This window comes from Ctenopharyngodon idella, chromosome 3 (assembly GCF_019924925.1).
Source record: "Ctenopharyngodon idella isolate HZGC_01 chromosome 3, HZGC01, whole genome shotgun sequence".
NCBI lineage: Eukaryota > Metazoa > Chordata > Actinopteri > Cypriniformes > Xenocyprididae > Ctenopharyngodon > Ctenopharyngodon idella.
The window spans coordinates 54420099-54438280 of NC_067222.1; the positions used below are offsets into that span (position 1 = coordinate 54420099).

The window sequence follows — 18182 nt, forward strand, 5'->3', positions numbered from 1 at the left end:
TGAGTAAATAATGACAGAATTTCCTTTTTTTTTTTTTTTCCTTCTTTTTTTCCCCCCTTAATTTCTTTAATACAGTGGCTTTAACAAGAAACTCATAAATTAGTATTTGTATCTTCATCCACTTTATCTGAAAGTCTGTCATTCTTTTTTCTTTTACAGTGGGTACGGAAAGTATTCAGACCCCCTTAAATTTTTCACTCTTTGTTATATTGCAGCCATTTGCTAAAATCATTTAAGTTCTTTTTTTTTTTCTCATTAATGTACACACAGCACCCCATATTGACAGAAAAACACAGAATTGTTGACATTTTTGCAGATTTATTAAAAAAAGAAAAACTGAAATATCACATGGTCCTATGTATTCAGACCCTTTGCTGTGACACTCATATATTTAACTCAGGTGCTGTCCATTTCTTCTGATCATCCTTGAGATGGTTCTACACCTTCATTTGAGTCCAGCTGTGTTTGATTATACTGATTGGACTTGATTAGGAAAGCCACACACCTGTCTATATAAGACCTTACAGCTCACAGTGCATGTCAGAGCAAATGAGAATCATGAGGTCAAAGGAACTGCCTGAAGAGCTCAGAGACAGAATTGTGGCAAGGCACAGATCTGGCCAAGGTTACAAAAAAAATTCTGCTGCACTTAAGGTTCCTAAGAGCACAGTGGCCTCCATAATCCTTAAATGGAAGACGTTTGGGACGACCAGAACCCTTCCTAGAGCTGGCCGTCCGGCCAAACGGAGCTATCGGGGGAGAAGAGCCTTGGTGAGAGAGGTAAAGAAGAACACAAAGATCACTGTGGCTGAGCTCCAGAGATGCAGTCGGGAGATGGGAGAAAGTTGTAAAAAGTCAACCATCACTGCAGCCTTCCACCAGTCGGGGCTTTATGGCAAAGTGGCCCGACGGAAGCCTCTCCTCAGTGCAAGACACATGAAAGCCCGCATGGAGGACTCCAAGATGGTGAGAAATAAGATTCTCTGGTCTGATGAGACCAAGATAGAACTTTTTGGCCTTAATTCTGAGCGGTATGTGTGGAGAAAACCAGGCACTGCTCATCACCTGTCCAATACAGTCCCAACAGTGAAGCATGGTGGTGGCAGCATCATGCTGTGGGGGTGTTTTTCAGCTGCAGGGACAGGACGACTGATTGCAATCAAGGGAAAGATGAATGCGGCCAAGTACAGGGATATCCTGGACGAAAACCTTCTCCAGAGTGCTCAGGACCTCAGACTGGGCCGAAGGTTTACCTTCCAACAAGACAATGACCTTAAGCACACAGCTAAAATAATGAAGGGAGTGGCTTCACAACAACTCCGTGACTGTTCTTGAATGGCCCAGCCAGAGCCCTGACTTAAACCCAATTGAGCATCTCTGGAGAGACCTAAAAATGGCTGTCCACCAACATTTACCATCCAACCTGACAGAACTGGAGAGGATCTGCAAGGAGGAATGGCAGAGGATCCCCAAATTCAGGTGTGAAAAACTTGTTGCATCTTTCCCAAAAAGACTCATGGCTGTATTAGATCAAAAGGGTGCTTCTACTAAATACTGAGCAAAGGGTCTGAATACTTAGGACCATGTGATATTTCAGTTTTTCTTTTTTAATAAATCTGCAAAAATGTCAACAATTCTGTGTTTTTCTGTCAATATGGGGTGCTGTGTGTACATTAATGAGGAAAAAAAATGAACAAATGATTTTAGCAAATGGCTGCAATATAACAAAGAGTGAAAAATTTAAGGGGGTCTGAATACTTTCCGTACCCACTGTATATTTTGTTACCTTGTAAGGCTACTTTTTTAATATATAGGGAAATTAGTTTGACAGTACTGCTCAGTCGCTGGCAAAATAGTAAAACCAACATGAAAAAGATTTGTGATCAAATCATGAATCCTGATATTTTTGCCATATCACCCACCCATACTTATTAATAAGAATATCATGCATACTATGTAGAGTTAGTTTTCCCCCCAAAATAATTACTATGGTAGTCAATGGGGGGCGAGATCTGTTTGGTTTCTGACATTCTTCCAAATATCTTATTTTGTGTTCAGCAGAACAATGAAATTCAAACAGGTTTGGAACAACTTGAGGGTGAATAAGTGATGACAGAAGTAGTAAATATACTGCTACATGTGTCAAAAAAAAATGATTGATTGTGACCTTTGACCTTTGACATATGACCTTTGCCCCTCCCCCACGGGACCACCCAAATATTACCCCATCCCCCCATAGTTGACCGCTATATGAACTCCATGACCTTGGGGTTATGGAATTTAAATGGTGGTTGACCTTTGACATGGGTTATGAATATGTCCATTGATTCTCTGCATTTTGAAATATCTGTGGTATTGACCTGTGGGTCATTTGTAGGGTGGAACAAATGGATGATTTTTGAACTTTGACACCATATTTGAAGTCCTGATGGTGATTTATGAACTCTCGGGGTCACGCATGAGCAGATGTGTGACGGCATCCGCATTCCGGCACATGCTCTAATCTTCCTGTGTAAGCAACAAAAATAAGATTTTTGGATCAAAATGACAAAATAAACATGGTATATTTTATAAAATAGAATACACAAACGCGCGCGCGCACTCACACTCACACTCACACACACACACACACACACACACACACACACACACACACACACGTTTCAAAAAGTGAAAAACATTCACATCTCCAAAAGATTGTAACATGCTGAATAATAAAAAACGGTTACTAAATTTAATGACTGATTATTATAGTTAAATAAAAATATAAAAACATGGAAAAAGTTTTCCTCCAGCAATGATATCTGAATGGGTTAACAATTACTTTTAGTTTGAAATATAAATTTTAAAAATGTGTTCATATAAGTAAAAGAATATTTATTTTAACAATGTCAATGCAAAAAGGGAATTTGGACATGTTCAGACATGTTCCATGTAAAACATGCATAAGACATGGTTGTTTTTATACTGGATATTCTCTCCCCTAAACACATGTATCGTAGTAAACGTTTTCATTTTTATATTTTCAAAAATATCATTTAGTATAATTTAAAAAGGTGTTTTGCAAATGGGGGATACGTTTTGGTAGTTACATAAAAAAAAATATATATATATATATAAAAACATTTTGCTTTTAGTTTATACTGAAATCTAAAAATCTCTCACTGACTCTCTCTCTCTCTCTCTCTCTCTCTCTCTCTCTCTCTCTCTCTCTCTCACACACACACACACACACACACACACACACACACACACACACACACACACACACACACACTCATTTCAAAAAAGAAAAACATTCTGTTCTTTGAATGAAGATGGTAATAAATAAAAGTATAACAATGTTAATAATAACAAACAGTTACTAAGCCAAAATTATTCACCAGTTATCACTGTAAAGCTGCTTTGACACAATCTGCATTGTAAAAAGCGCTATATAAATAAAGGTGACTTGACTTGACTAAATTTACTGAAACCAATTATTATAGTTTTAGTTAAATGAAAATATAAAATTTCTTACTTGTTGATGTCCTTAACATGAAATGGCTTACAAACTATCTCATTGTCTCTCCAAGTGACTTGCAACAATGCATGATAGTCACAGAGACAGAAGGGGAGAACGCAGGTCAGCTAGGGTGGAAGAAACAATATTTTGTTCAAGCTAACCTTTATTTTCAAAGCATAAATGTAAAAGTTTAAATTACATCTTTTAAAATTAAACATTCGTTCAAAATAAATCAAATCTTTGACATTTTATTTATCAGTGTATGTGTAAAAATGTATGGGTCTCACAAGCCATCTCTCACATTGTGTAACATTTTCAATAATTCAATATGAAAATCACCAAGCATTTTCAGAGAGAAACAATGATTTCATTCAGAACCTGTGATGCCTCAGGTTAGTTCTATAAAAGGAACTTATCTCTATTTTAAATTGAAATGATTCTATATATAAATAATATAAAATGTTACTAAAAAATTATTTAAACAATTTAAATATAGGCTAAATTAATATATAAATTAAAAATAAAGATATTAAAAAAAAACCCTTACATTTTCAGAGAGCCAAAGTAGGTCCTTTTGCAAATGATAATAAATAAGTAAAAATGAAACAAAGTATTAATAAAATAAAATCATTCAGAAAAAGTCGCACATCCCCGTTAAAACGAGAACACTTAACTTTGCTATTATTTAGCTTAAGTTGCATCTTTAACAAAATCACTATGCATTTTCAGAGAGGGATCCTAAACAATCATTAATGATGGCCTCAGGATATAGGCTGATGAGGTGATTTACAGATCAGTCACTTCTCTGTGCTGAGGCTGTCTGTTGCCACTTACTGACCCCCAACAATTTTGCATGGGTGTTAAACACCCTACAAGTAGTCATTTATTTCAACTGTGTTAATTTCAAAACAGCATTTTTCAATAGAGTGAATCTACACATCCGAGGTCTTTCAGAGACATGACTTCAGGATCAGTGGGTCTCTTGAGAATATTTAATTGTGCTTAAAAAGATCAGGCCAAATCCCCTACATGATAATGTCCACATCAGACTCTGTATTTGAAAATATCTTTGCTGTTAAATATGTTTAAAAAAAACCTCACATGTAAACTTACATTTTTTTTAAGGTGACGCATGTCTCATAGATCTATACGATTTACTTTTCTTATTTCTATAGTTTCAATTCCTAATAAATGTAAAGTAAACCAAAAGAATAATGCTGACAAATTTTTAACAAATAGATTACCTTATTCCAAACAGTTCCTCACACAATGAAACCATTAAGGATAGCCAAAGGCTCATGACAATGGGTGAAAACACATTACTATGTAAGATAGTTTTACCAAAAATCAAATACTGTATTACATTTAAAAAAAAAAAAAAAGATAATAATGTTTTAAAGTTTAAATAAAAAGTTAAAAGCCAGCGTATCTTCATACCATGTCTTCTAACACAATTTTTGCTTTATAAAATTCGCGGTTGTTATTTCTAGGCTCATGCTACCATTATCAGCCTGTTAAATATGAAGTTAATACATGATGAAACAAGAGAATCATGTTACCAAATTCTTTTGACACAATGTTTTTAAGAAATATGTTTTTGTTTGCTTGTTTTTAAATACAACTAAACCAGATAACACAATGTTTTTCTTTTGTGAGAGTATTAGACAAAAGTTATTTTCCCCAGTGGTGTTGGAACAGGACTTATTTAAAAGTTTTGGTCATTTTCAACATGTATTATACAATATTTGTACGTTAGTATCAAGGGTCCACACCATGAGTGAAGGTTTTAGTAATGCTTTAGATCAGAATCCAGATTTTATCAACCAACATGACATTAAATAGTTGTACCAGTGTACAAGTGTGTCTCAACTGTTTATAACAATTTTTTAGATTATTATTTTTTACTCAAATAAACAGATACTGAATATAGCTTACTGACATTGCTTTTTCCCCTACAGATAAAAGCCAAACATTTTCTATGTAGAAATTATGTGAACACACAACTCAATGAGAATATTTGATACAGTTTTTTATACAATTTATTTTCAGAAATTCAAAGGGCGCAGTTACAAAGAAAATAAATTGATAGTTCTTGTAGTGTAATTATCCATCTCTTCGATGTGGGATTGCGTGAAGCATCGACACGAATAGTAAGTCTGGTTGTTTGTGCTTGAAACGATTACAAATGAGACACATCTAACCATTGCGCTGAAAGCTATGATTTCATTCAGTTTGAGGTGGGTAAACAAAGTTACACACTGTAGTAAAGCTATAGATACATCTCAAACATGATCTTTGTACAAATTTGTACAAATTAAGTGAACACGATAAATTCGCACATCTAAATTCAAGAGGCCTAGTAACTAAGAAAGCAGCGACATTATGTAAGAAAAGTGTTATACTGCATGCAGAAGTCCACTCTTGATCTATTGTGATGGGCATTTGTACCCCCTTCACTGGTCTTAGTCATATTATAAAGACTATCAAGATCACTGGTAGCATTTTATTTGTCGGTCTGTATATGTTTTTAGCCGAATTCTCCTCTCAGGTTGCTGTCAGTGTAAGTTTTTGCAAATCATCACATGTGTGATGAACACATGAATATGACTGAACTTTTGACAAAACCAATTCTTTTTAACAATTCATTTCTTTCAACATCCCAGCATGACGTTAAAGAATATGTGTACATATTATAGTACGCAGTTTTGTTAGAGTCTATGCCACACTGTTGTAATGCAAGCTCATTTGAGAACTATAACATTGCATATTGCATACCCTTGTAAAGAAGAAATTCAAACAAACATTATACAGGTATTATACGTACACAATTTACCATGTGTGTACGACATATAAGATACATTTAGCTACAATGTAAACATAATACAGAAAACCTCTCTTCTGATCTATTGCAAAAGATTGTAAATGCCATTTTTTTCCACTATCAGTCTATCACCCTGTTTACAATTTTTGTTAATTTATCATTTGTTAATTTTGTTAAAATACAGTTTTAGATGAAGACTGCTCTCTGAGTTTGGTCAAACATACAGCTACTCACAGGAATTAATGAAAACATGATACTCCTACTACATGAGAGATGTAGTACTGATGTTCTTTTTGATGTTCTAAAACTGATGTCGTCTTTCTGGTCTGTCTGCGGTCACAAGACACATAATGCGCTTTAAACAAGTCGTGCCGTTTTTCTGGTACATTCTGTTACCTACTATTACACTTAGTTACAGCGTGTTACAGTTGTGAAAAAATATTGTCTCTGTACTCTAAACAAGACTTCAATAAAAAGTGAAAGTGAAAGGTTAAGTGAAAGGTTAGTTGATTCAGGCCATTTTATTTTGTCCGCTCCAAAACTATGTATTTAAGGCGGGTGCCTTTTAGGTTTGATCCGGGAAACAGGCACAGCTACTGTACGTTAATGTGTTGTCACGTTTGTCTCAATAATTGATTCTTCTTTTAGGAAACCATTATGGTAAGTAGTTTTTATCCCTGATCCGCATACGATCAAAATTGTTTAACATCTCTTAATTTTTAATATATGTTCCTGCTTAAATATTAATTGTTTTCATTTACAAAGAGGGCAGACAAAATATCTTATATATATATATATATATATATATATATTTATAAATAACTATGATAGTGTTACAGGTCCTAGGTACAGTCGGGTGTCTGTAAGAGAGAGCAAGAGATGATTAGGTTGTCACTCAAGACGTCCTCTGTCGTTAATAAAAAGTTTCAGCGTCATTAAGGCAAGCTCTGTAACTGTATTCGTAAATACATTGAAATAACTGTAACCATACAAATATCGGCTATGAATAACTAAAACAAAGCCTAACAACATACACACATGACTCTAACTCTTTCACAAACCAGACTGACCCCAGGTAAGGATACCTCAAATACCCAACTCGCAATAGTTAGATATCTTGACTTTATCCGCATGTTTAGGGGCGCTACCGTTCTTGTCCTCATACATTTTATGTTTCTTTGATTATATTCACATTTTTTTTTTAAACAGTGTTTTAACATCTCCATTCTTCTTTCGTCTGTAATTGTAATTTTGAGCGTATTTGTTTCCATTACCGATTTACCCATTCCATCTTGTCCGAAAATCAATGTCTTCTACACATTTAGGTGTATTGTGACGTTGAAATTGCACTCTCGCTGTTCTCTGCATCTCTTTGTTCGTAGCATTTAATTAATTTAATAAATGGGAGGTTTAACCATACTCTTACTCATTTTATGTACTGTATTATATTTTACGGTATAGAATGCGGAGCAAAGATCTTTGAAACATTGTAGCTTGTAAAACATTTAAATGACTTCAAACGCCATATATAGACGTTTTACCCTGCAGGGGTTAGAGGCTTTGTATTACTGTTTTTAATGAGCTCAGACATGGTCGTAAATAACAACAAGTGATTCAAACTTTTATTTCAAAGTTGTTGAATATACATTGAAGAAATGCATACATAAGTAAAACAGCAATCATGAAATTACAGGTGGTCTAACCATAAAATAAAATCTCTGCAGGCTATCATGTTTCGGTCTAGGACGTGACTGACCAGCGTTTCGACAATTTCACCGATGGTATTATCATCAGCATTGTTTGAACGCAGTGAGACACAAACATCCGTTACAAATGTACACATACATATGATGTCAGTAATTTCTAACTGTTTGGTACATTCAGACATCACATCCAGAACTTTTCTTATCATTACACAGATTGGTTCTTTGGTGTAAACACACATGCTCGTTACATCAGAATACCATGAATTTGTCAGGCCTCTTACGACATCCATTTCCTTTTTGAGATTTGTTACACGTTTGGTTTCCCCCATACAATCATCATCATCATCATCATCATCATCGTCATCCTGATTGCACGTGTCTTCGATGATCCTGTACATCAGGTCAAGCATCTGTCCTCTGAAATAATCTTTAAACATACAGTCTAATGTGGCTTTTAGACGACACTCATTGCCCGTGGCGTACTCGCACACCAGCGGCTTTTGTACGGCATCGTCAGAACTCAAAGGGGGGTCGCTCTCCATCAGTTTTTGTGTAGCCATAACCCTTAGAACTCAACTTTGTGCACGGTATAAACTTTGTCTTTGATATAAACTTTCTTGAATCTCCTGTGAGTGAGTCCTTAGATCTGATCCTTTGTCCGCAAAGTGTGAGTCGAAGAAGTGTCAGGCTCAGACAATCAGGAAAGTTGATTTTGGCGGGCCATATAACAACCGGACAATGTTCCTTCGAGTTTTAATCAATGAGATGTTGTAGTAGCACTGCGGTCCACACTGATGCTGATGTCGTATTGTAGAGATAGATGCCTTGGTTAGGAAACCCAGGATGCTTGCGATAACTGAGCTCTCTTGCAGAGTTTTTATCTGGACAGCCGATTGGGGTCCGCCCTCACCCTTCCTGCAGGCGGTAGCCATCAGGAAGTCATAAATAACGATATAAAATTAACGACACAATGTGCAACAGAAATAGCAAAATGTAAAAGTCCTGCATATATCACCAGAGAGAAGTTTACTCATTCATTTCACTCAATCCAGATATTTTGATTAAAAAACAAACAAAAAAACAAAAACAAGCACTTATGAATTGTTCACAATAAGATCCATAACATGTAGATAGGATGGAATTTCTTTTTGTGCAGACATTTCACTTTTACTAAAGAGTTAAGATTAAGATATTAAAATATTAAAATACTTTAATTTAATTTGTAATGAAAGAGTTTAATGACAATATCTGATTGTGGTTACACTTAAAATAGTTACAAAATAGATGGATGAGATGATAAAATCATATACCATTGATCACACCCAGCATGTATGTAAAAAGTTACCTGAGAGATAGAGAGAAAGTGAAAGAGAAAGAGAGGGCCAGAGAGTGCCCAAGAAAAGAGGCAGAGAATAAAAGAGAGCAACAGTTACAATCTTCTTTTATCCCTTCCTTGACCATGTTGTAACAAATTAAACTTTTCTTTTTTCTAAGTCTCATTGTTACCATGGGGTTCTATTAGGTTAGTATTGGTCTGTATACCTTAATGTTCTCCATTTAATAAAGCAAGACTCTCATTGATCAAAGCATGTATTAACAAACATCATTCAGAACACATACAACCCTCATAACTCAAAGAATGAAATGAATTAAGTCCATGAGTCAAAAGGTGCCTTGAATGAGACCTATAAAGTCCCATAGAACCAAATACCAGAGTTCAGAACAAAAAAACGTCCAAAAAAGCAGTCCAAAAAAACAAGATAATCCCAGCAAAATGTGTAGGAGAGGAAAAGCCAAAAAAACCCCAACAGTCTCACCCACATTAACTTCTCAGGGATTCCTGGATTCCTAAGGCAAACCACTGAAGAGGAAAAAATAATCCTCCAATAATCCCAGAAGGAGAATAGTTGATAGTCCACTGATAAAAGGCCTCAAAAATCACCAGGCAATCCTTCAGTCAGTGTGCCAGATCAAACTTAGTCCATTGCCCTCGCACAGGTGAGAGCCTGCCATTTTCCAGCACCTTTGTTGGCCTGTCTTTCAAGCATGCCACCCCATGAGCTACAACTTCCCTCAAAATGGCTGCCCCAAGCTTCCTTACCCAGAGGCCTTTTACAATAAGAGTCCTTCCTTCCCCCAACACATTACCATTCCCCCACAGAAAATAGTTTACATACACATAGTTTACCAAAAATATAAACAAATAAATAATTATCAAAACATTAATTGAAAAATGGTTTCTCTTTTATAGAAGTGTCACAATGTGACTGAAACCCAAATGTGAGACATTCAAACTGACCAGTCAGAAGATTAAAACTTCCCCCACTGTTCTAAAGGTGTGACAATTCGTAGACCCTCTATGTATATACATTTTGGCCTATAGGGCTTGATCACTATCAACACATTTGTGCCTTCTAAATGGCCCTTGTAGCAGGAGAGAAGGGGTTCAAAGAGTAAAGCAAATGTCTTTGTTCACTTTAAAATATCTTTGGATATTTTCAGCCTTACAAGTGTGTGTGAGATTCTGCACGTGGCTTATAATTTTGTTTTAGTAACAAAGTTAGAAATGTTTTTAAATGTTATTATTATAGACCTTATGTGTTAGAGAAACAGGCACGCCGCCATCTTTATAAAATTGTCTTTGAACTTTCGTTTTTGCGGTAGCTCTGTATATTTCTATGGCAGCGCTGTCAAAGAATAATTAGATGGTGAAGTGGATTTACTTGTTGTAGAGTTAATGAAAGTTATCATGAGCATTGTTGTGTTTAAAGCCAGATGACTTAACAAATGTCAGTAGACTGAGAAGACTTTAAAACGAGCATTTCATTCATAAATACGTAAGATCGCTGTCGAAATACAAACCGGAAGTCAAAAGACAACGAGCACAGTGCTAAAAAGGGGCGGAACTACATAGTCTATTTTTTTTAACTACTTTGTAAACATAAGATTTCAGGAGCAGTATTGCCCCACTATTGTCACCTTATTTACTTTCCATTTAAATGCAAGATATGATGTCCAGTGTTTTTGGGGAATATTTTTTTTTTTTCTGATAATGCTAACACGAAATGATTTTTTATGAAATGACAGTGAGATCAATTAAATACAACCTCAGGTGTCCAGTGATAATATAGAAATACTTTGTTCTTGTTCTGAAGTATATTTCTGTTTTACTTGAGTATAAATGTTTCTGCTGACTTTTGTGACTGAAACTACAGAAAATAAGTTACCACCCAAATGACTGTGTTTGTGTAACTAATGTGCCAAACTAATGTAGACTGTTGCTATGTGTGTTTGTAGGTTGTCTGGCTGTATGGTGACACAGGAAGGCTTTCGTTGTGTGTCTTCAGCTTTGAGTTCAAACCCCTCCCACCTGAGAGAGCTGGATCTGAGCTACAATCACCCAGGAGACTCAGGAGTGAATCTGCTCTCTGATACACTCAACCATCCAAACTGCAGACTGGACAAACTCAAGTATGTTAAGCAGGAAGAGTGAATAACTTCTACTATGTTGCGGAGCACTTCCACAACTTTTCTGAAATCTAATTATCATAAAAATAAATTAGAAGTGCATAGCTGTAAAGGAGCACAGTAAAATCCACAGTCAAGTCAAGTCACCTTTATTTATATAGCGCTTTTTACAATGTAGATTGTGTCAAAGCAGCTTTACATTGATAACTGGTACATTATTTTGCTGCACAGCAGCTCTTAAAAGAATAGTGTCAATGCAGGCAGATCAAAGCACTGTTGAATATCAAATGTCAAGTCAAATGTCAAGTGTCCCCAACTAAGCAAGCCAAAGGCGACAGCGGCAAGGAACCCAAACTCCATCAGGTGACATCAGGTGGCAGACAAGTGGCAAATAGGTGTTTAAATGGAGAAAAAAACCTTGGGAGAAACCAGGCTTAGTCGGGGGGCCAGTTCTCCTCTGGCCAACAGTGCTTTGTTACGATTCAGGTAGCTATCATAATTCCGACAGGGTCGCAACATTCAAAGTATTTATTCCAGTTCCATCCAATTGAGGATCGTATTCATTACGGCGGTATGGACGGTTGTTGAGGAACTGTGTCGTGGCTGTCGTGTCGATGAGGCCCTCACAGTGGATGATCTAGTTGACTCAATCTCTGCTGATACTTCAGGGCTGCATTGTGGTCGTGTCAAGGCGCAGGTCCTTGGTCTCACCTGGATACGGCCCGGATCCGGTTGACTACGGTGAACCTCGGGATAACCAGAAAGACTAATATTAGCGTAGATGCCATTCTTCTTCTGATGTAACGAGTACATCAGGCGTTATAGGAAGTGTTCCCGGTTCCAGCTGACCTAATTTATGCAGCCTAATAATCCTTTAATAGATTTGAAAATATAAAATGGTAATGTGTTATGTGTATGCCAGGTTAAAGAAAAGCGTTTTTAGTCTAGATTTAAACTGACAGAGTGTGTCTGCTTCCCGAACAATGCTAGGAAGATTGTTCCAGAGTTTAGGTGCCAAATAGGAGAAGAATCTACCGCCTGCGGTTGATTTTGATATTCTAGGTATTATCAGCTGGCCTGAATTCTGAGATCGCAATAGACGTGAAGGACTATAATGAATTAGGAGCTCGCTCAGGTACTGGGGAGCTAAACCATTTAGTGCTTTGTAAGTAATTAGCAAGATTTTAAAATCTATATGATGTTTAACAGGAAGCCAATGCAGTGTTGACAGAACTGGGCTAATATGGTCATACTTCCTAGTTCTAGTAAGAACTCTAGCTGCTGCATTTTGTACGAGCTGTAGTTTATTTATCAGGCGAGCAGAACAACCACCCAGTAGAGCGTTACAGTAATCTAGCCTTGAGGTCATGAACGCATGAACTAACTGTTATGCATTTTTCATTGAGAGCATATGTCGTAGTTTAGATATATTTTTAAGATGGAAGAATGCGGTTTTACAGATGCTAGTAACGTGGCCTTCAAATGAAAGATTGGTATCAAAGAGCACACCCAGGTTCCTAAGTGACGACGAAGACTTGACAGAGCAGCCATCAAGTGTTAGACAGTATTCTAGGTTATTACGTGAAGACGTTTTTGGTCCAAAAATTAGAATCTGTTTTTTCTGAATTTAGTAGTAGGAAATTACTGGTCATCCAATTTTTTATATCAGCTATGCATTCTGTTAATTTTGTGAATTGGTAAGTTTCGTCAGGGCGCGAAGAAATATAGAGCTGAGTATCATCAGCGTAACAGTGAAAACTAACGCCATGCTTCCTAATGATATCTCCCAAGGGTAGCATGTACAGAGTGAACAGCAACGGTCCTAGTACTGAGCCTTGCGGTACTCCATATTGAATTTGTGATCGATATGACATCTCTTCGTTTACTACTACAAACTGATAACGGTCAGGTAAGTATGATTTGAACCATGACAACACAATTCCACTAATGCCAACATAATTTTCGAGTCTATTTAAAAGAATATTGTGATCAATAGTGTCAAATGCAGCACTAAGATCCAGTAACACTAATAGAGAGATACAACCACGATCTGATGATAAGAGCAAATCATTAGTAACTCTGAGAGCAGTCTCAGTACTATGGTACGGTCTAAATCCTGACTGGAAATCCTCACAGATACTATTTCTTTCTAAAAAGGAACATAGTTGTGATGATACTACCTTTTCTAGTATTTTTGACAGATCGTTGAGATCGGCCTGTAATTGACTAATTCTCTAAAATCAAGTTGTGGTTTTTTAATAAGAGGTTTAATAATAGCCAGCTTCAGTGGTAAATTATCACTTGCTCTGTGCTATATGAATCCAATCTACAGAGAGTAAAAAAGTAACACTAAAACAGTGTTGAAGCTAATAAGATAATTAAAATATGAAGTGAAAATTGAGCATTAGTGATGAACTCCTGTTGTTCAATATATGTTCAATGTAGATTCAATGTTTCTCATGGCATCGAACCAATGTTTGTCTCTGACCAACATCGATCCTACATCTTTTTGCTCATCAAAGGCTATGTTCTGAATTTAGAAAAATCTGATTGTTTTGCATATTCGATTGAAATCCAATCATACTTTGCCAGTGTGAACAGCAAAAGATCACATGAAATGTGATTTTTGCAAATCCGTTTCAAGATACATTTATATGTGGTTTGAAATACTTCAATCCTTCAATTCAGATTCCACTCAAATGCACAAATAATCGGATTTGGTGGAAGTGTTTTGCTTTTCTGTGCTTTACTCTGGGCTTAAAATAAAAAGATGACACTATAAAACAGTAGTACTATAATTAAATTCATATATGGTGAGATTACTATATTTTTATGTCAATCTGTGTTGATTTTGACCACGAACAATGCGCTGTCACTTTAATTCAGCGCCTGTAGCACAGAAAAAAAATAGACTCTGCTCTTGGAACACATTGATAGACCACGTCCATGTGCAGTGTGAACAGTCTAACCTGTTAACATGGACACCGGAAAAAATACACACTGCATACACACTTGTAGACGGAGTATGTGTGAACCTGGCATACATACAAACACCTCAGGTTACACATGTAACCTTAGTTCCCTGAGAAGGGGAACGAGACGCTGTGTCCTCTAGAGGGCACTATGGGGAAATGCCTCCGGCATGACTGGCATCTGAAACACGAGAACTAAACACGACAATGAACTTGACATTGTAAAGTGGCAGCCTATGACGTTAACGCAGATGCAACTGAGGGTATAAAAAGGCACTTGCAGTGTCTCGTTCCCCTTCTCAGGGAACCATGGTTACCTGCATAACCTGAGACGTTCCCTTTCGAATGGGAACTCCTTCTGTGTCCTCTAGAGGACGATATGAGGAACGGTATACCCACGCCGCCATGCCGAAGGGATGTGTGCCTTAATGGCTGGGCTAAGTCAAAGACTCAAAGGAATCCTCAACCCTACACCAGCAACGTCATAGACCAGAGCTTCTTAAGGACAGAGGCCTCAACATGATGCCTCGAAGAGGCAACTATTCAAGCTCTGCAGAGTGGAGGCCTAATACAACACTCTCAAAATGAGAGGTGACCTAGCAACCCCCCACACTAAGGTCAGTAGCCAAGGAGGCTCTAGAGAACCTAACAACCTAGCATACTACCCCACCGTCTAGCCGAGCTCTTGGAGCAGAGGCCTCAATATGAAGGCCTAACAATGCCTCACACTCAGGACACTTCGTAAGGAGGCTCACAGAGGGCCTACAACTCAAAGATGTTGTCTGGAGCTCTGGTGAGGCCTCTATAAAGATAACTCTCTAAAGCAAGAGGAGGCCTGATGCCTCAGCATGACGACTCTCTAAAACGAGAGAAGGCCTAACTACACCCCACGCATAGGATACCGTGCAAAGAGGCTTATAGAGAGCCTACAACCTGTAGGCAATCACTGATCACAAGATCACAGTGCTCTTTAACTGAAAAACTCTATAATGATGATGCTGAGCTAGAAGACATCTGAAGAACCTCAAGCTTGTGCCAGGCTCCAGCCTAGACCTTCCATTCACCAAAGATCCTATGAATCCAACTGGTTCTCTTTAATCAAGTCAACATCAGCAAAGATCAACGGGAGCCTCCACAAATTGCATCAGGACACTTTAATTCAAATTGGCGAGACATGCGAGTTTCAAACTTAGTGTCATTATTTGATACATTAAGTATCCTTACCCCTTTTAAAGAAGGGCATGTTAGAACTGAACTGATGGTTTGCTCAAGGCTGTTGATCTGCTGAATTTCAAACAATGCTGTAACTTATTGCTTTCCTGTATTCTGCTTTGGCTCTCTCTTTCCCTTGGTAAACTGTATGCATGTATGTGTGTGAATGTTAGAGTAATTAAGTGTTTAGTCTAGTTAATAAAGTATTGTTTATGTCACATGTAAAGTTGTCCGTGTTTCATGCTCATCCATACTGGAGTCCCTTGTAAGGAAACGGACCAAAATTAGCTCAAATGAAATAATTAATTTATAGGGAATTATAAAGAGTCATTTAGTTTACGACCGAGCAACTGAATCGTCCAGTCTGCTCGGATCGTTTTAAGCTCTGGTAACTGATATGAATATCCACTATCGTGAAAACACTGATTAGAGCCTGGTAACTTTAAGATCGACAGTTTAAGACATTAAATTTTACAAGCACATAATATAAGACACTTTCTTTTTTTAAATCTACAAGAGACTTTATTTATTCTAACACAAACTAATCTAACACAAACACACACACATTCATATGCGTTGCAGTAAGAAAGGAAATGAGAGAGGAGTTTTAAAAGAGAGAGAGTGATATGATGAACAGGATTCCGAGCAAAATATGCACTTCAAAAGACCTGAACGAACCATAAATCATTAATTCAATGCACCAGTTCAGTTTTAGAATCTGGAGGTACTTGCTTGAGTCGACATTAAATGTGAATTTTCTCGTCGGTGTGGAGAGAAGGGTTTTCCTAGTCGATGATTTGTTGCAGGGTCTTTTCAGGTCCGGATGGTGGTTAGGTAAAACCAAATCACATTTGAGCGTGCTGGCAAAATGAAAGGAAGTCTTTTTGTCATGGCTGGAGTTAAAGTTGAAGCGGCAAAAGTCGTTGGTTGAACTTTGCGGCAAAACTTAGAACACAAGACTCTCAACGAAAAAGAAAATTAAGTAAAAAAAAAAGAAAAGGGAGTGAAAGTTGGATGGCTTGAATGAGCTGCTTGTCTGTCTTTTGTCAGCTTGGTCTTGTCTTTGTTTCTTCTTCTTGTTACTCCATGGTTACTCGTTACGTTACTTCTTACTTACTAGTTCTTTGTCTTGTGACACAACTATTTAAACTTAGGTGTTTGTCCCACCTCTGTGAGGAGTTCTGGCCAATCAGATATCATCTTGATTCAAAAGGTGGCTTTTCTCCGCCCCCAATCATAAAATAAGCGTTATCTCCAGTCTCTGAAATTGCCGGCTTCGGCAGAGAGTACCCTTTAGACAATTTCTATTAAATGGAATATGATACATTTTACACAGATTTCATTCAAGCCATGATTTAGAGGAGAGGAAGAGAATTAAAAACATATCCGACACGAAATACTTTCATTCAACCATTCAATAGTTACACAGTTACATGAGTTGTGGGTGTTCTAAAACATAACTGGTCACATGTAGCATGTGTAGACATGATATAAAATTTATGCAATTAAAAGATGATTGATAAGTCCGTTTCAAATTGTTTGGAACAATTCGATGTAGTTTTAGTCGTAGAACAGTCTTTGTTGGTTTTTCTGTAAAGTTAGGTCACTCAGAGAAACAAAATCTGCATTGTCTCTGTCTCTTTTGATCTAGAGATCAAAGACTCTATTTCTTCTTGGTGACCATTTGGTTTGTCACAAATAGCTTAAGTTTTGTCACCTCTCCTTCTGTCAGGAAGCATGGTGCCATAAAAGTACCTAGCAGGGGTTTTCTGTAGACGGACTGGAGCCGAAAATTAGTTTCTCTGAGTTTGGGTTTCTGGAATTATGTTTTGAAAGAATCATCTGAATGATTCATTTGTCTGGTTCGTCCATGGTTCCTACACCCTAATCATGCAGATTTTGACTACATGCTCTGAGTAGTACTGTACAATAAGAATGTTATTTCCCATAACCTGGAAATGAACATTGCTTAGAATTAATAAACAATTAACACTGAGTGTTCATTGGCCAAACAGGTTAATTGATTGTAATATTAATTTATTACATTGCTAATTTTATTAACTGATCCAAATTGCCTTAAATAGGCAAAAAAAAACACTAATTAATAGCTAAGTAACAGGATCAACAGTTTAAGACATTAAATCTTCGAGTACATAATACAAGACACTTTCTTTTAAAATCTACAAGAGACTTTTTTTATTCTAACACAAACTAATCTAACACAAACACGCACACACACACACAAACATTCATACATGTTGCAGAAAGTAAGGAAATGAGAGAGAAAGCAAGAGGAGGCCTAACTACGGCCCACACATAGGGTACCATGCAAAGAGGCTCACAAAGAGGCTCACAGAGAGCCTACAACCTGCCATATTGTATCTAAGCGGAGCTCTGGCGAGCGGAGGCCTCTAGAAAGATACCCAGCAAATACGAACGTTCCCATATGGTTCCCGTTTGGTTATTTTTTTGGGGGAAACAAATATGAACTTTCTGGG

The 18182-nt window shown here is 37.0% G+C and overlaps 1 protein-coding gene across 1 annotated transcript in view; it reads left to right on the forward strand.

Moving 5' to 3' along the window:
• The window catches only part of LOC127507987 (NACHT, LRR and PYD domains-containing protein 12-like), a 59947-nt gene that overhangs the window by 30399 nt on the left and 11366 nt on the right, over positions 1-18182 (forward strand). Inside the window, 1 exon segment of the mRNA XM_051885407.1 lies at positions 11330-11503. Within this exon segment, the coding sequence (XP_051741367.1) occupies positions 11330-11503 (174 nt within the window).